The sequence below is a fragment of the Trichosurus vulpecula genome, chromosome 1 (assembly GCF_011100635.1).
Source record: "Trichosurus vulpecula isolate mTriVul1 chromosome 1, mTriVul1.pri, whole genome shotgun sequence".
NCBI classification, from domain to species: domain Eukaryota; kingdom Metazoa; phylum Chordata; class Mammalia; order Diprotodontia; family Phalangeridae; genus Trichosurus; species Trichosurus vulpecula.
The window spans coordinates 165552835-165572499 of NC_050573.1; the positions used below are offsets into that span (position 1 = coordinate 165552835).

Sequence of the window (19665 nt, forward strand, 5' to 3'; positions counted from 1 at the left end):
GGGAGAAGGAGCCATGGATGGTTTGAGGAAGGATGAAAAGGTTTGGAAGAGCCACTGGGGAGAATGGGATAGTAAGCTGATAAGGGAGGCAATAGGATTGCTTAGCAGCAGTAAGGGCCAGTTGAGGTCATATAACATAAATTTGTAATGGAATAGTCAGAACATTTGCATAATTTTCTCCATATTCATTCAGCAGCATATATTTGGGGTGTCAAGGCAGGGCATGTTGGTTGTGATCCAAAGCTGAGGCTTGACCGGGCATGATCAGCAATATGATGAGGGGACTAGGGATGCAAGAGTTGTGTAGAGTGGAATTAATTCACCAAGACAGGATGTAGAGGAGAGTGTGGCTAGTGAGATGGACTGGAAGAGAAATGAGGAGTCACAAGGTTGGAGGCCACAAGACAATGAGTAAGACTGGGGACAGGTAGGCAAACTGCCTGACAAATTTTTATTTTCATTCATTGTGAGTAGGGTATATGAAGCCCATTATTTATGCTTAGTTGTTTCTAACAAATAGACCTTGGGCAAGTCACAAACTTTCCTGAGCCTCTATTTCGTCATGTCTAAGATGAAACAATTGAACTAAATGATCTCTAAGGTCCTTCCAGCTCTAAATCTTTGATTCTATGGCCTAGCCAATAACCTCACTCTACTTTTTCTAAATGTCCCTGAACAGTCATGTGAATGTGAATGTTGAGTTGAGGCTAGTCTTTATCACTTTGGCATGACCTGACATTCAGCTCAGTATTAGTGGACTAAGATTATTTATTGTAGTTCATAAATGAGAAATATATTTGATAAATACATGAAAATTTAAGTGTACAGAAAAATAAAGCTTACAGCTTACATTTCAGTGGAAGATAATCTCCTTGAAGGCAGGGACTGTTTTTCGTTTTTTGACTTTGTGTCTCCAGAACCTAGCCCAGTACTTTGCCTACTGTAGATGCTTAACAAATGCTTCTCAGATTGGATTTGACCGGATAAACAGTATGTACCTGGACCATCACTTTAGCAAACTATTATCTGTGGCAGTGATGGGCAACAGGAAATACAAAAAATAATTAAAATCTGAAGGTCCATTTTCATTTCCCCCACCCCAATCCCAACATTTTTCTAGTAGCAGAGTGAACTGAATTGACTTTGCTTCACCTAAGGATGATACCAAGGAAACAAGGCAAAAAAAAAAAATAGGAATTTAAGAATGAAGAGAAACAAGATGATGTCTTGGTAAATCTATAAATTAGATAATTATCATAGAACCATAACTTTTAAGTTGGAAGAAACTAGAGAGACCATCTAGTTCATTCCCATTCCCCTTTATTTTATAAATTAAGGGCCAGAGTGAAGTGATTTACTCTAGAGTATTAATGGCAGAGATCAGACAAGAACCCAGGTTTCCTGACTCTCTGTCCTGACTGCCCTTTCATATACCTCTCTCTCCAGTGATCCTATTCAAAAACCCTGGGATTGAGCAAATATTATCCATATTCATCAGATAAATTCAGATTAAGTAACCTACCCAGGGCCACAAGACAAGTCAGTGGCACAATCCAGACTAGAGCCCAGTTCTGACTCCTAATCCGGTATCCTTTCCACTCTCCTATAATGATCCCTGAAGGATTAAAATTTTAGTATTATAGTTGCTTTAATGACATGATGTGAGTTTGATCCCCTATATGCTTTGGAGGTGTTGAGGAGGGAAATGAGTTAGTTCCCTTAAAAGGGGACCCTATAAACCCAAAATAGTAGTCACAAGGGTTAGAAATTTGGATGGGAAAGCCATGAAGGTCTCACTGCTCTCTTGGTCTATAATGTTTTCCACTCTCTGAAAAAGTAGAAATTTGTCATAAAAAGGAAGAGATCTCTTTTAGTCTGAGAACCTGTGGGACCATGCCTAGTTGAAGCCAAGTAGGTAATAAGTCTGTAGGTGTTGTAACCATTTGAAAGGGATCCCATTGTATTTGTGTGTGCCTCTGCATGTGTGTGTGCGTGTGTGTGTGTGTGTGTGTGTGTGTGTGTGTTTCATTAATGAAGAGTTTTCTTGATGTGGAATGACCTATATTGCCAAAAAGTGGGGGAAAGGGAAGGGAACTGAGGAAAGACATAAAGGAAAATTAACCTCTAAAAATGTTCTAAAAGTCAGTGGTAATTGTTTTTAAATAAAATGAGTGACTTTTTAACCTCAGCCTTTTAGCTTGGATGACCAGAAATATAGTCATTTCTAATAAATGGAATTAATTCATAAAAGACCTAGGAGGAAATGAGTTTAAGAAAAATTAGCTTCACTACAATTGAAGATCAGTTGTGGCTTGAACACAGGTTCCCTTGGATCAGGGGTAGTGATTTTTGTCTCTGCGAGAGTGGTTTGGATTTTACTTAACAAAGATACTTCGTACAGTACTTTTATCTCAAGGAAAAAGTACCACCTGGAACAGGTAGAAAACCTCTTGAGCTGCATTTTGAATGTGATTGTCAGGAGGTTTAATTAGCTAATGTTTGTTAAGTGCTTTGAGGATGAAGAGTACCAAGTAGCAAGAGAAAAGACTGTGTGCCTCCAGAGCTCAGGAATGCTGTGGCCCAATTATGTCCCAGCTGATCTTTAATTGTTCTTTTCAAGTGGTTTTATCTCCTTTCCGCAGGGTTATTGTCACCTCCTACTGCCACAAGTAGTTCATTATACACTAGGTCCAGTTATTAACAGTAACCATTAATTTCCTATGAAGATGTCCCAGGCTTTGAAGACAGGAATGCTGAGATTACTAACAGTGTTTATCTCTCTTTCATGAAATTGCCCCCATAGATTCCCATTCTGAGTCACATCCCTTGATAAAGGATGGTAAGAATGTTGAGCAGTGAAGTCATTATATTGAGAGAATTCCATTTATTGGCAATCAGCCCAACTTTCATGCATATTTTTAAAAGATGCTGTTTTGAGGATCTGGGATCAGTATGATCAGAAAGTGGTAGTGAAAAATTTGTAGTAAATTTTTACAACTGGAATATGTGTGCGGATCCTGTGTGTTTAGCATTGTCCTTTTGCACCTAAGACTTGGTCAAAGTAAAATGACCTCATGAAATTTTTGCAGTTATTTGTGTAGGTTTTTTTTTTTTAAGTAGCATATTAAAAAAAAAAACACCTACGACTAGACATTCCCCAAAAAGCTACTGCACACCACGTCTGGGAAATTCTTTCCCCAGCAAAGCCCCCTCAGGCCAAAGCCTGGATAAACAGGACAGACTCCAAAGGTCAACCAACTCTGGCTGTGCAGACCAGCCAGGGAATGAGTTCCAGAGTCAAAGACCCTCCACTGAGAACACCCTGCTCCTGTCCCCTCAAATTCCAACTCTGAGGGCTACTGGGGAAAGTAGAGTTTTAAATCTTAACCACTGAAGCATGTATGAGGAGAGAAACAGCACCCTTTATATGCAATATATCACAGAGTCAGTAGATGCATCTGCATTCTAAATGGCAAATGTAGCCAAAGGATGTGACTGAATCACGTTATCTACACATTTCCCAGTGACTACTTGAACATTGACTAGCTTCCTGAGCTACCTTAAAATATTTTTTAATTAGGTTTTCTGGATAACTGTCAATCCTTGTGATTTTTAATCCTTTACCAGAATTTTTGCTTTTATGCTGATCATCTTTGATATAATATAAAAAGAGATGTTCCTGTACAAGAAATGTCATGAACAAATAAAATTATAAAACTGTCCCATAATGAAGGAAACATTCTTTTAAAGAGATTTGTGCTTTTAACTAATAACAGATATATATGTAAAATAACTGAGAAAATATTATTTCAGTTTCATAAAAAGGACTGTGTTGAACACAATAGCTAGAATTTCTCTTTAATGCCTATATTGCCATAAGAATCAAAGATTTTCATTTTTCAAAAAAAAAGATTCAGGTCCCATAGTTGTTTCCTAAGAGCTGGTAGTTTTAATTAACATATTTGATGCATTTGGGAATTATTTATCCACTGACTCAGAAGGATAGCTAAGAAGTCACAGTCTTAAAAGATAGCCACCAACTAAAAAAAAAAAAAACCCTCTACTTAATACTGTGGAAGGGAGACTACTGAAAATCAGGGGACCTGGGAATCAGACCCACGTCTAGTAAAGTTGGGTTAATGTGTTTGTGCCTTTCCCTAAGTTTGACTTTTGCACAAATGTAGTCATGGTAACAATGTGATTGTTCCAGTGTGTTCACCCAAGGAATAGACAGTATGTGATGTGTCCCTGTGTTAACTTGTGCACTGCTTCTTCTATCAAAATGATTAAGAAATCAGACACAGTGCAGGGACCCACTCCCTCTGTTTTGCTCAATTTGCCACTTTATCTCTAGTGTCAGTATGCTTGTCAGAATCAGTGCTGACTGACTCATTTTCCCTAACGTTGAGCTGAAGCATTGTTTGAGGCCTGGCAGCGTTCTGTTAGCCCCAGCTGATGGACAATACCACTGATTCCCCATTTCCTGAGCAGACCAGACAGTTTGCTGTTTTCTTCTTGTCTCTTATCACCCCTTGTCATTAAGAGAGAGGCCTGCCTTCAGCCATTTAGTTTGTGCTAATATAAAGCAGTCAAGGGGAAGAGAATAGGGAAATATTGTTACAGTAACACCATTCTATTACTTCTTTAGAGAAAGACTAAATTGAATAGGAAAAATCTAGAGGATAAAGGAGTTAACTTATACAGACAAGATAAGTGCTACTGCAGATTTTCTCAGAAAAGTGAGGGTCTGATTGTTTTTAACACGTGTTGATTTACAAATGCCTAATCTTGACTGATCCATTAAGGCTTTTTCCATTTTTTGTTCTGTCTTTCTAAAATGAAGCCCTGACCCAAGAGTAAAACTTTCCTGCCCACACTGCATTAATACAAATTTAGATCAAGAACCAAATTCATTGGCATTCTTTCATTCCCTTGGTACCTGAGTTATTCCACTACTTTGCTTTTCTAAGAACAGTGGAAGGAAAAAATGAAAACCAAAGGCCCTGCATGGCTCCCTTTCTGAAATTCCTAAACATATTTAACATGATGTTTTCCTAGCTCTTGACTTTCCTTATGTTATATTGGCTCAAGTAGGTACCTTGCACTTAGTAGACACTCAGTAAATGTTTTTGAATTGCATTGGGCTGTCTTATTGACAGCACTGAAGAGTACAGAAATTTAACAACAAGGTAATAAAAGATCTTAAAGTGATTTTCCTTTGCCCTAGACATTCTCTATAAGCCTCAGAACTGGGCTGATTGATAAGATGTAGCATCTAACAGCTAATTTAAAATAAATAACAAAATTGTTCCGAAACAACCTGGGGCCAGGGCAGATGGGTGGAATGAAGCTTTGGGCTCTTCATTCATGTTCTATGAGTCCATACATTTAATGAAAGGTGGTTTGCCCCAAAGGTTCTAAGAAGAGTGAAGGGAAAACTATCAAAGGGATTTTAGAGGATATGGATAAAAATGAAGTTGTGGGGAAGGAAGAGGAGGTTTAGGGCAGAGATCACTAATGTAACTTAAAGATTTATTTTGTGGTTATCTTGATGTAAATGAAAAGGTGTCAAAGATATTTGAGAGGCCGGAAATATGTAAGGATAGAAGATAAAAGCATGATGTAGTCACTCGTTTTCAGGATTTCAGGTTAACTACTACAGACTCAGTAACTCCCTTAATGACTTTTCCAGGACTTGTTCTGGCTCTTTATCAGTTCATTATTACAGGAACATAAAGCAGAACAGCATTAAAAATTGTTGTCAGACTTGCTACTCTGACTGCCACTGGTGGAGGGAACTACTAGTGTGTGGCTGTGATGCTCCTGCAATTAGTCATCTGTGGTAGTAAGAGAAAAATTAGTTTTAAGCATTTAGGCATTTAATTTTTATTCCCTTTTTCTTCATGCTATTTTGCTGCCATAAAATGCTTAGTTAAGCCCTAATTGAATTGGACAACAATAAATTACACACTGAGACCATACCATTTACCTAATGAGTTAGAAATGAAAGAAATGATGACACCCAGAACCAGGGTTTAGGAAGTCTAGTGTTTACCTTTAAAATGCTTTATATTTTTTCCTCAGAAGTTTATAATCATATTTTTTTTCAAATTCCAGGTCACCCAGCATAAGAAGTCCCTTTGTCCTAATTCATGAATGTATATGTGTTTGCACTATAAAATGAAACTCACAGAAGATCATTTCTTTTAGTAGCCTTGGCATGTGCTAGTGTTCATCAAAAACCTGCTTTTAACCTACAATTAGAGAGAGGGGGAGTTAAGTGGTTAGATAGAAGAAAAGAGCACATCAGATAAACTCACTCTTTTCCCTTGTCTTCAAGTGAAGATCATATCAGTTAAATGAACTTTTATACTGTCGAAAGATTTTCAAATTGTGCCAAATAGAAGCAGGCAATTGGGCTATTGCTTTCATTACTTCTCAGCTACTGCTTAGAGACAGAATTACAGACATCTGAGAAAAATAGCAATTCTTAACTTGCATGTAAAAATACCATTTACATAATCGTTTTCTTTGCAGGGAGATGTTTTTTTACTTTACTTTTTTACTTAAAGAATAATTTTTTTAAATTTTCTTACAGTTATATTAATAGTAAAGAAAGCAACATAAGCTCTTTTCTTCCATCCAGTCCTTTCCCCTAAACTGGTTTTTGACTAACTAGAATCATGAAAATTAAAACATTGGCTATTCTCTCATATAAATAATATAATTAGAACAAGGAAGAAAGTCCTTTAGGGCAAATAAAGTAAAAAAAAAAAAGACCCCAAGATGCACCTAATCTTAGCCTAAAAAATCATCGGTAGCAAGAATACTGGTTGGTTTATACTTTAGTCCAGCAGCAACTGACTTAAAGAACCGCAGCTCTAGTCTAAGGGGACCTCATCTTTTTCCTTCATAAGTTCAGTCTAATGATGCTTCAGGAAAGTAGAGCTTTGGCAGCAAATAGCAATAAGCCTCTGGACTGGCATGTAGGAGTTAGCTCAAAACTAAATTTGGAAATTTAAATAGGTGCATCTCTGGTTTCAATGAAATACTTTTGCAGCATATGCTAGCAATGTCTGTTTCTAGGCTTTTCAAAACCATTTTTCTTTTTCCTTAATTGTAGTTCCGTGGTTGTTTTTATATTATGAGCTTCTTGTAGAAAAATACAGGAAACAAAGTTACAATACAATTCTCCCTTGTCTGAAGCCACTGAGATCATTTGAAGCCAATCTGGTTTCAGGTTTTTGCTAACTACAAATTCAAAACCATGAATTACATGTATGCAATGTTGCTTGATTTACAGCTAGTGTTATGTGATTAAACAATAACCATGTTTCTTCAATCCATGCAACTCCCCTGGAATTGAGGGTGGGGAGAAGGGATGATTTTTTTTTCATGATTCTAAATGTCACAGCACCCTCTGGGGAAAAAACATAACATCATCTATATTTTATTGTGCAGCTTACATAAAATAAAACTTGAGAAATGAGCTTATTTTAGGGGAGGCAGTGCTGAAAAGCATTTCATTTGCCTTTTTCCTTTTAAAAATTATTTTGTTATTTTAGCATTTTCCCCCAATAGTGTCAACTCTTCCTAAAGATACAGTATCCATTATTCAGTGTGCTAGACTGTGCCCCTAGGGCAAGACTAGTTGTTTTATTAGTAGTTGTACTTGGGGGTAAAGGAGTGTTAATAATGGAATAAATTTGTACAATTTAATGGGTATTAAGTTGATGATGAAAAAACCTGGCAGATAACCATTTAACAAGCCATTGAGAATGATAACTCTAGTAATAGACTATTTTATCAAGCACTACTTTATCTAAAAGTTACAAGATTGTTTCTAAGTGGTATAGAAGTAGAACCCAAAAAAGACCATAGTATCACAGACTTAGCTGTAAAAATTGTGTTCTCAAATACAAAACATTACACAGGGCAATTTGGATTTATACCATGTATCCTATACATGCCAAGTTTTATGGAAATCTGCAGAAAATAAAGATTATTTGGTGTTACATTAGATTGTCATTTTCACTTGAAATAATTATTTCAAGTTTCTAAATACCTTTAAAGCATTAAGAGCTTAAAGCATGTTTGTATTGGCCTTTCTTGGGTATTTATAAAAATCCAGCTGTTTTTGCCGTTCCTTAAAATCTTTACAATAAAAAAGCCTATATTACCTATAAATGTACATAGGCTCTATTGATAAGCTAAACATTGCCTCAGGGATCCAAGACTAGATATCAGATGATTATCTCATCTACAATCTAGTCTTAGAAAACTTCAATCTTGTTTTCAAGGAAGTAGTGAAGTTGAGATTTAAGGTTAATTTTTCTTCTCTTCTCAAAATTTTAGTTTATTCTTCCATAATACAGCAGTTTAATTACGCCCACCAAGCAACTGCATTTGCTGACTCAGAACCTTCAGAACAGCCCTCTTTTTGGTGGGTGGTGTGTGTGTGTGTGTGTGTGTGTGCCTTTATGTATTTATGCTTTTCTGTTTTCACACTTAAACTTCCCACACACACTTTGATAAGGAACTGTCCAGTAGTCTTTGTGGCTCGGCTTGAGTCTGCCCATCGCCTGGCCCCTTGCTTCACAGAGGCACACTTGAACGTTATCACGTTCCTGTATCACGAGGAACACACATAGCCTGGGAAGCAGTGAACGGAGGAGAAGATAGTATCTGAAAAAGTGTTGCTAATGCACCTTTAGAGAAATTCCATCGGCTTTGCTTTCAGGAACCGGCTACTTGTTCATTAGCCCCACCGCTCCTGAGTAGGGGCAGAAGGGAAAGAAATAAAAACGGATACAATGGGGAGAGTAGAAGTGAGTCAAGTGAGTTTACCGCAACCAAGAAAACAGCCTGCCCTTTTTACGTGGAAGCATCTTTTCCACGTTGCATTTCCGGAATTGTAATTTACGGCTGTAAAACTGGGGTATAAGACAATTTACACGAAGTGATTTTGAAACCTGGACCTAGCGGTAGTTCAAAATAAATGTTAATGCAGTCAAGACTGGAACTAGCGCGAGCTTGGTGTCTTGTTTGTTTGTTCTGTGACACTTTAGAGAGATACAGTGAGCAAAGATAACTGGGGTTTCCCATCCCTGACCCCAGCTAGCCTAATTAAACGCTCATTTAGACACATGGCAATGCGTCTCGAATTACTTGCCCCTCTTGCATGGATGTTGACTTTAGTTAAAAATAAAAACATTCTCGTGTCAAAAGCTTAAGTTCTGTCACTGCCAGCAGGACACGAGACTTCGAATGCTGACCAAACTCAGGACGTGTTCGCTTCTAATATTTTATTTAATGGGGGGGGGGGGGGAGGAGGGGGAAGGGGGAAGAGAAAGAATGTTGATTTATTTCTCTTTTGCTAGAGAGGTTCAATAATTCGAAACAGTTCTCACAGTAGCGTCCATGACAACTTAATGTACAAAAAAAAAATCACCATTAAAGCGTCAATAGGACTTGATGGGGGGAGTGGGGAGAGGAGGCAAGGGAGAGTGGGAAAGAGGTTGGAGGAGGGAGGGAAAGGGGATTGATTGCTTTTTATGGTTTTTAAATGGCCTGTGCAGTGTATTCTTAAATGCAACTTCCAGATGATTTATAGGTCCATGAGCCTCAACTGAAATTGCACCACGGGAGCAAAAAATGGAGGAGAGAGAGGAGGGGGGTGAAAAAAAGGAAATTGAACTGGGTCGGCGCTTGTAGACTGCGGAGTAAAAAAATTCTGCTGCAGCCTAGAGATGTGCATGGACTTTTGGACCGAGAAGTTTGGAAAAGTAGTGTCAGGCTTTGTGTCTGTCAACGTGCGGAAACTTCACCTCTTCTCTCTCTCTACCACTAAACTGCAACCTGTTAGGGGGCCGGGCGGGAGAGCTCAGAGACTCGTTAGCCAACAAATTGTAGGGACTACTGGGAGGGCGAGCGGGGAGCCTGGGGGTGGGGAGGGGGAAGGACCAAGATGCTTTAGATTAGAAGCCAGGCCGGCAGTAGCCTGAATTGCTCACTGCAGCACGGACAGATGCACAGCACACTAACCCAGGAGTTTCTCTTTCCCATTTCCTTTTGCACAGGATTTTCTGCAAGGAGACTGCACCAAAGCAAAACAAAAACTAAACTGGAAGCCCCGGGTCGCTTTTGATGTAAGTTTCTGTTTTGTAATGAAATGTTCTTTTTCATCCCACTGAGGGGAGGGAGGGGGAGGGAGAGAAAAGGCAAAAAGTTGGGAGGAGACGAGAGACAAAGTCATAGCATATAAAATTGACTTAAGGATGTGTTTTTTAGGCGGCCAGTGATATTTTAAAAGAAGTCACAGCTCATTTTCCGAGCATTGAAGGTATAAACGTTGCCTGTGCCTTCTTTAAATTTTGCTGCGGATGCAAACATCGACATAAAATTCAAAATAATCTTTTCGAAAGAAGAGGAGAGGAACTATCCTACAAAACACTAAAGCCTTGATCAGAGACTGTCGATTTCGGGGAATTCCCCCGAAGGACAGAAAATGGACTAGCTTGTCCTGTGTTCCTTTCAATAAGGAATACATTTTCCTCGGCTCTGTTCTTCCTGGAGCCCTGGGCTTGCTGTAGTTGCTGATTCCTTCCTCTTACACATTGTAACAATCACATTTTTGCAAATAGTATTTTTTCCACCGAGTTCCAGTAAAGGGTATGTTTCTCCAGCTCTTTTCTGTACACTAATCGATTAATCTCTAAGAAGCCAGGGCTCTGGGAGGATAAGCATTGGTAGAATAAGGAAAGGGCCTGCCTACCTAGGGGAAGGGAGTTGAGAGAAAATTGAAACACAGACTGTAGGTACAGCCCAGCCGATGTCAGGGTTTGGAATGGGCCGGAGGGTGTTGGAAGAAAAGGTTAGCGCATCGTTTGTCTCTCTTCCCGCCTGCAGGAACTGGTGAAAGAGATGGTCGAGGCTGATGTGGCTCTTATGAAGCACAACCCCAATGCCTAAGCTGACTTCTGGTCCTGGGCGGGACAGCTGGTCTCCTGAAGAGATATGATTACCTTAGCCAACCCTCAGGAGGGTTAGGGTGGAGGGTTCATTTTGCCTTGTAATCATTCGGTGGAGGGCATCTGACTGCAGAAGGGGGATTGACAATTGATGTGGTAGAGGAGAGGAAGATTTAGTCACCTCCAAGGGTTATTTTTTCTTTCTTTTCAATTCTCCATTGCCATTTATTGTCTCTCCTTGTCTGGAAAAAAAAGAATCTTTCACTCCCAGAAAGACTGTAAAATCGAAACTGTGACTACTCCAATGCTTGGTTCCACATTTTCTCATTATAGATGCTTCATCTGAAGGATTTTATGTAATCAGTAAGATGGTTTAATCACAAATCGCTCATTTTACTTTAAATTATGTTGTAAGACAACAGAAATTGTGGGGCCTTTGAATTGTCTAATTTTTTCTTATTAAACTGATCTTTCTACAAACCAGGATCAAGAGAGTATCACTATTTTCTGGAACTCCGGTGTGAGAATCAACAAAACAAAAGCCTATTCACACACCCCTCCATTTCGTTTTGTTCATTCGTATCCCCTTACCGTTATCTCTTCAATTTCATTCTCTTAATTTGTACCCCTGCCCTTCACCCTTTAAGCTCTTCCCCTGGATAACCTTCTTCTACTTGTAATTCTTTAAATTTCAATCATTTGTTAATATAACTCGAAAAGTACAAAATGCCATTTCCTGACCTGACTAACTGAGTCCTGAGCAAGGGGCCAGGGAGGGCTTCCAACCAAAGGCAGTGTTCCTAGGGATTTTTTTTTCTAGTGACAATAAGCTCCTCTATCCAGCCACAGTCAGAACCCAGTTCCTGCAGAAGTGAACCATTCACATTCCATCCTGTTTCTGCTTACTATAATTAGACCCCATAAGAGAGTTTGAACCATCTCAAAAGATAACTTAAGAAAATTGGTGGGGGGGAAGAAAAAGAAAAAACTTAAAGATAAGTAAATATTGTTGGAACATTTTGTGCCAAAGTACCCAGGTTATCCAGAGGTCATGAAGGTAATACACTTCCCTTTAGTCTAGTATTTTTCATGCATGTATTATTTTCATCCCTTTTCTTATCGTTATAGTCCCTCCTCCTTCAAATAAAAAGGGGTTCTAGTTTATCAATCTAAATGACAAGATCTGAGTTTATTACACTGGCTCCTAGATTCACTATTTAAGTTCATAGACACTATGCACTGTTTATGTAGCTTTCTTGGTTTTATATATATGTGCAGTGGATATATACACATGTGCCCACAGTACATATACACACATATGTACATAGGAAAACATGGAAATATTGAAGTATTATCAAAATTATATATCGATGTAGAAGTTACTGAATATTGGAATATATGTATATGAAACATATATACACAATCATGTAAAATGGATGTCTGCTCACATATACCTCTACAAAAAGACAGGTATGTATGTACATAAGTAATACCTTGTGCTTCTAGAACTATGATACATCAATTGCCTTATGAAAAAGAAGGACCAAAGACTAAAACACCATCAATATGCTCCCAATAAAGTAATACAAAATTTATAAGAAATTAAAATCTTTTAACATAACCATTTGTTTATGAGACAAAACTATTTCTGAATATATTCAGGGGCAACTTTATGATATGGAGAGGGAGGGGGTGGTAATGGAGGTGGGTGGGGAGAGTGACTGAACTGAGCTTTTAACAGTCGGTGAGTAACCAGGCTGCTGGAGAAAGAGGGTTCTTTGTGTGCCTTCGTGAAAGGCAGCAGGCAGTCTCCAGAGGTGCAATGGAAAAAGTGTGTGCTTCGAAATGAGGTGGTTTCAGGGTTAGATGGAGCAGAACTGGGGCTGAGCTGTGCAGAACTGGGCTTTCAGAAGCAAGGCTGGGGAACAGTGCGCTTCTCTCCATCCTGTGCAGAAGCTCCATGGTTGCTAATTGGAAACAGATGGTTTCTTGAAAGTTGGTCCTACAGGACAGAACTCCGAGAGCTAGCGCTCTCTCTCTCTCTCTCTCTCTCTCTCTCTCTCTCTCTCTCTCTCCCCCCCCCCCCACCCCCATGTGTCTGTCTGTCTGTCTCTGTGTCTCTGTCTGCCTCTTTCTCTCTCTCCTTCCTCTCTGTCCTTCCCCCCTTCTCTCCTCTTCTCCCCTGCTTTTCTCTGTCTCTCATCTCTGACACACAGTACATACATCAATGTGCATTATTGTTATTATATTATTATTCCACACAGGTGTGCAGGTTCCCACTTTATTTTAATGCTCCTCAAAGTTCTCTCTCTTTTCCTATCCTCCCTCTCTATCACTATACATAGTTTCTATCCTCTACACACATGAATAAGAAATTGTCTGGCTTCCCAGTGGCCCTATTTAATCCCAAGTGGGGGTATAGAGCAGAGGCAATATATTGTGGCTTTTTAGAACAATCCCAAAGCCATAATAAGCTTCCTCATTGAGGAAGAGATGAAATACAAAGCAAATTCTTAATGCAACAGTAGCAAAGCCATAATTTTAAATTATAGTTCTTAAAATGGACTATAACATTAGTTTTTGAAGGGAAAAAAACAGTTTACACAAGATGGATATCAGGAAAGTATTTTCGGATACGACCTTTTGTGCTTTCCTTTGGTCTCAATCCTGGTGGTCCTATGGGGCTCTTTTGGTTTTGTAGCCTCCCCGGGGGGGGGGGTACAAAAAATATCTTCCATATTTCTATTTTCTTTTTTTGCTCTGTGAGAAAAATTAATTTGGATAATCCCCATAAGAAAATTACTACTAAATTTCTCTAATCCTAAATTAAAGAGATAAGTCAGCTTCAGGGAATTATCAAAACTTTTTCTTGGAAAACTCTTGAGATTGTGTTTAAAGTAGCCTGTATTCCTCAACTTTTATTGTACACTATGAAGGTGATAAGTACAGTGTTAATTACCTTTTGAATTGTTAGAGGTCAGTGAGGACTCAGCAGAATGGGCTGGGAGTATCTTTTTCTCTTTGGACCTTTCAATCTTACCTACCTTCTATCTACTCTCTTATGGAAAGTGCAGCATCTTAAAGGTATGCAAAAATTGCTTTGGATAAATCTGTACTTTTATTTCCTTTAAACACAGACTACCAAGGTATGAGACAGGATCAGTTCTGAAATGGTAACCTCTGGTGATTTCGGTTGTTGTCTATAGTGATGAAACTCATGGGCTCTGTGATTGCTGGGACTATTTTTCAGTTCCAAGAAGGATAAGGACCAGGATACTTTTAAAGGGCCTTGACCCCTTGGCTTAAGTAATTATGACCCAGTGGTCACAAGAATAATAAGCCTGTCATACTTTTGCAGCCATTTGGTGGCAAAAGAAAAAAAATACACACACACACACACACACACATATATATTCTAGTTGGGAGCTCTAAATAAACTATCAAAGTACTTTGAAAAAACACAAGACTTTAATGAAATTGGTCTCTTAGGAAAAGTAGAGCATCTTAAAGGTATGCAAAAATTGCTTTGGATAAATCTGTATGTTTATTTCCTTTAAACACAAACTACCAAGGTATGAGACAGGATCAGCTCTCAAATGGTAACCTCTCGTGATTTGGGTTGTTGTCTACCTTGCTTTTCTTCAGCTATTGCTGGCATAGGCACAATCTAACACTTGGAAAATTAGTAATGTATTCTTAAATATGTTGCTGACAAAAAAGTTTCCTTGTCTTGAGAAATTACTCTAAAATACTTTATTTTTATTTATAACTTACAATTGCTTATTCACACTCAGAGAATTCAGTCCCCATGAATGGAGGTTCACACTTCATATATTTTCTGCAATCTGCCACACTATTTTCCCCACAAAGCAGACCATATTCCTGCAGATGAAGCATAGAGGAAAAGAATTGTTGAGTGCATATAGTAGCCATTCCGAGTGGAGGGTTCACACTTACTTTAACAAAGGATCTTACTTATGTGTGTAAAATTTTGCTTATGTTTATTTGTATTTTTGTTTTGCATGAGTATGTTTTTGAATTTTGTGCACATATTCAAATGGACTATCTGCCCCCATTTCAAAGGGTTTGATAACAGGCATTCGGGGATTTTTTAAAAAATGGAAACTAATGCAATGATTTAAAAACAGCACTAACTTTTCAAGTCTAAAGGAGATAAATCAACTGTTTGCCCTCTCCTCCTTAGCCTTCCCCCAGCTATTACAGTCCCAAAATTGTTTCCATAACAAACAAACAGGAGGTGGGAACTGATAACTTGATTTCTTTGGGGGTGTCAAAACTGGCAGGAAGCTCCTCAGGTACAATGAGGTCCTAGGGCTTTTGGTGGGACTAGGAAGAGAGCTCAGCAAAATGGAGGGGGTGGTGGTGTTCATTTTGCTGTTCCTAAGGCTAAGCTAAGAATAAAATAAGAGGGGAAGAGAATGAACTGCATTCACTTTAGTCCTGCAGTGCCCTGAGTAGTGTTTAAGTTGAGTCACATCTCAAGGAAGGAATAGGCAGATTTTTTTCACTAATTACGCCCCTTCTCCAACCTAAATGAGTTGTAGGCTCTACTTGGTCCCAAGACTACTAGTAAATACAATATTAGAAATAAAAAAGAGGAAGATGTTACAACAGATCATCTCACTCCCTCCTCCCTGAACCTTTCTTAACAAGCCTATTATGCAGATCAAAGAAGGAGGAGAATATCTCTCCAACATTCTCCCTCCCATCCTGTTCATAAGAGGAGGGGGTGGGAGGAGCCCTGGTATACAAGTATACACATCTGCACGTAGTTTTTTTTTTTAAATCAAACCCCACACCTACCCTGAGAATCAATTTGTTGAACTTTCTCTCTCTCTTTCTCTAGGCCCAGACCAGAGTTTCCCGTTTATACAACACTCAGAAGTCATGTAGGAGTTGTGCTTGCAAAAGTTTTGAATGTCTAACACTAAGAATTATTACTAGTGGCTATATCTCCAGGCCATTTCAACTCTTCCCATACCTGCCCCCTCCCTTTCCCCTCTCTCATAGCTTGTCAGCACAAGAGGGCCTGTGCCGAGGGACTGAAAATCCTGAAACAGTAACAACCTTGGATTAAAACTCTGCTGGCCTCTTCCTGGCGGCGCCTTGTATGCCGCCTCCCCAGCTTATAGCTCCAGTGGCCTTGAAGGGGGGCAGCAAAGGAATGCCTGATCACTTCCTGCTCCCCACTAACACCCTCCTCTTTTTCTCCCCAACTCTGAGCAGCTCCTTCTCTGTTTCCAGAAGAGATCCTACTTGGGTCAGTCGGATCTTTGGGTTACAAGATGGCTCCCTCTTTTGTGAGTCTTTCGGGCCAACCTCTATGACTTGGGAAGGAATTGTGACAAGTCTCTGGGGAGAGGGAAATCTCTCAAAGGGAAAAGGATTTGTCTGAATTACCCCGGAGGTTCTATCCAGTTACCTAGGTTCTCTACTTTTCCTCTAATCAGAGAGCTCACAAACTGCAAATACCCTCATTACAGACCTTCCTTATCTGTAATACAAATATATAGTCACTATATTTGTATGTTCTGCATATCAATACATGCACACTGACCGATTTGGTGTAGTGGTACAAACCAAAAGTCTCTATGCATGGCCCTGCCACTCTGTGCCACTTTGTGATCTTGGGCAAACCACTTAACTGGGAATCAGTAATCTGCCAAATGTGGAGAGTGACCTCTGAAGTAACTTCTACTTCTAAAATGCAGTATGCCCAAAGGTGTATCCTCTGACATATTATTGTCTTGTTGGCTAACATGCTTGTAGCTTATAGTTCATTCAGTGCCCATATGGGTGTTGGGGGGAGGGCGGGGGCTGCTTCTTACAAACTCAATTTTCTTGTTCCTGAAGGGGACCCTGAATTACCCCCCAGCCACCCTAGGCACTGACCCAAGGAGGGAGGGGATGGCCTGAGGGATTGATGCTTAATGAAATCCGAATCCAAAGTTCTGGCAATCACATCCACGGAAATGCTCCCAAATACCCCCAACACGCGACCCCCACGTCTCTCCCCCCTCCCCGCAGATCCGTGATATGCTCCTCACACTGAAACTAATAAGTGATTAGAAACGATTCTGAAGCCCGCGGCCATGACGGACTGAATCGGATCGATTGGAAAATTGCTGAGGGAGGAGTAGTGAGCTGACATCTGGGAGATAATGGCTAGAGGGATCATCTCCAGTATCCTACGCTCCCTCTCCGCTACCATCTCCTAAGACTTTTGTTAGATATTGGAGGAGAGCTTAACCCAGACTGGAAACAGAAGGGCTCTTTGGACCAGACTCCTTGACCGGTGGGGGGAAACGGAGGGCAGGTGGCCATAGAGAGGGCGGGAAGGTGGTATGGTCAAGGGGTCAAGTTCTCTGGGATATTTTATCTCTGGATAGCTGGGTGACGGAATTACACACATCTTTATCAAGATGCTTTTCGTGTAGCTGTCGGTCCCTAAAATGCTCAAAAGCAGCCCAGAATGAAGTGGGCCCCAGAGAAGAAGTATCCAGAGCTCGGGAGGGCGATCCCAGAGCCTAGGGCAGCAGTATCCGTCGGCCCCTACCCATCCATCCATCCCTGGCAAGCTCGGGTTAGGGAAGAAGATTAGGAAAACTGGGGAAGCCGGGCAGCCAGTGGCGGAAGAGAAAGCAATGCTCAATTTTGGTTTTCGTTGTGATCTTTTCCGACCCCCACCCCCCCACACATTCTTTACGCACATTCTTGTAAATACTCTTCCAGCCAGCGTTTCTCTAATTTGGAGGTGAAAATAATGTGATCCAGGAGGAAGACAGAAAGTTTCGTCCTTTCACCATTCTTTGTAGGAATGCCAGGCTGAGGGCGTCCTTCTCAGAAAATGCGTTAAGCTCTTCTGTCTGCAGTGGCGGCGTTTCTGTCCCTCTGGCCCCAGGAGGCTTGCTGGCTGGAGAGACTGGCTCGGGCTCTCCAGATCTCGGCACCAAACTGCAACCCATACCTTCCCTTCCCATCCCCCGCCTTGGAGAGCACCTCAAGCTGGTGGGACTACACAGCGTCCGTGTGTGTCCTTCATGCACGATAGTAGAACAATCATCCTAACACTGTAGCAGTGCCCCTCCCCCTCTCCAAGAGATGCTGTCTCGTCCCTCACATTCGGGCTAGAGTGGCAACCTGGTCATTAATCTTAAGGACTGTGCATTTTAGTTCGGACTGAAGATCCTGAGACCTTGGTTCTTGATCCTGTAGCCCCCATACGCGAGCGAGCACATACACACACAAACACGCTGGCGCGCCTGCTTGCCCGATGCCCAAAATCAGCAGGTATAAGGTAAACGTTTTTATTCTTTGCAACTTCCATCAAATTCACAACCACAATAAATAATCCAGCTCCTAGTCTACACCTTCAGTTGCTGTAGAGCACAAACTTTTAATCTCCGCACCACATCTCGCCTTTAAAAATCAATTTTACCTAACCTGGGTGCCAGGATTACTGCTTCCTTCTGTTAATATTTTTAAACGGTTTTTTTTTTCTGCCAAGCAGTGGCTTTTGCTTCTAAACATCTGACCGCTTCTTAAATTTGAGTCTTGCATCCAGTTCGCACATTTACAATGTTAATATGCCCTGTGCACATCATGAGAAGGGCCATGGCCTGCTTTTATGTCGGAGGAAATTCGTCTGTCTTAAGAGTTAATGACTCTAAATGTGTTGGTTTTCCTGCTTTTCCCCCAGAGACTGGGGGGGGGGTGGGGGTGGGGAAGGGGGGGACTTCTGTCGTTTTATTATTTGTGGCCAAAATCTGTACAAAGCTAAATTGCACCGAAAGTCGTATATTATCCTCTGTCCTCAACACTGAGGTTTCTCTCCTCTTTGCTTTTCTTGAAACTTATTGCTCCGCTTATACCCTTGCCCAAAGCTCTATGTCTCCTCCCCGCCTCCCCCCCCTTACCCCCCCCATCCTCCTTCATCCGGACAGTCCCCTGACTGTGAAAGGTCAGGTGAAAGTCTCCAGCAGGTATATCCCTAGCCTCTGGCCCCGTAGCTTGCTTCCCTAGCTCACAAATTGTTCTCTCCTGCCCACCCAAGTCGCTCCAGGCTGTGTTTACTTAGGGGGCAAAGCCAATTCCCATCCCGGAGACAACCTGGGATAGATCTTTTGCTCTGGATGGATGGGCACCTTCAGCAGTAATGCTGCAGGAGCTTGGAGAGGCCTTGAAAGGATAGTCAAGAGAATACTGTTCTGAGGATGGTGAATAGACAAGAATGGAAAGGATTTAGAAAGAGCCTTCCTCTTTGACGTAAGGGATGGAGGTACTGGGTTACCCTAAAGGAAATGGGAAGAGAAAGCACTGAGCTCTTGGCTATGGGAGCTATACCCTGTCATCAAGGTGACGCAACTGCATGACAAGAAGTTTTAAGGACCCCGACCAGCAGAATTCCCAAAGGGTACCTCAGTGGATCGGCTTTGGGCTTGGATCCTACATCCTGTCTTTGCAGGTGGGGTGGGGTGGGGTGGAGGTGGAGAAGAGAAGGGCCATCCCAACATTCCCCTCCCTCAGGACGCTCTGAGTGGATTAGAGCATGTTTCTCCCTATAACTGTTACATTCGAAGACCAAAATAAATTATGTATCTCTGTAATTAGAAAGCATCTCTCAGGCACAGAAACAACTCGGTGAGTTTTTAAGTCAAAACGTCTCTTTCTGTGT

The 19665-nt window shown here is 40.7% G+C and overlaps 1 protein-coding gene across 2 annotated transcripts in view; it reads left to right on the forward strand.

The window, feature by feature from the left end:
* Nucleotides 1-11597, forward strand: part of GMDS (GDP-mannose 4,6-dehydratase) — a 782760-nt gene extending 771163 nt beyond the window's left edge. For both annotated transcript variants that reach the window (XM_036765676.1, XM_036765686.1), the window contains 2 exons: nucleotides 10080-10148; nucleotides 10909-11597. In XM_036765676.1, coding sequence (XP_036621571.1) covers nucleotides 10080-10148; nucleotides 10909-10971 — 132 coding nt within the window. In that variant the 3' untranslated portion in view covers nucleotides 10972-11597. The remainder of the gene's footprint in view (nucleotides 1-10079; nucleotides 10149-10908) is intronic.
* Nucleotides 11598-19665: the final 8068 nt, after the last annotated feature.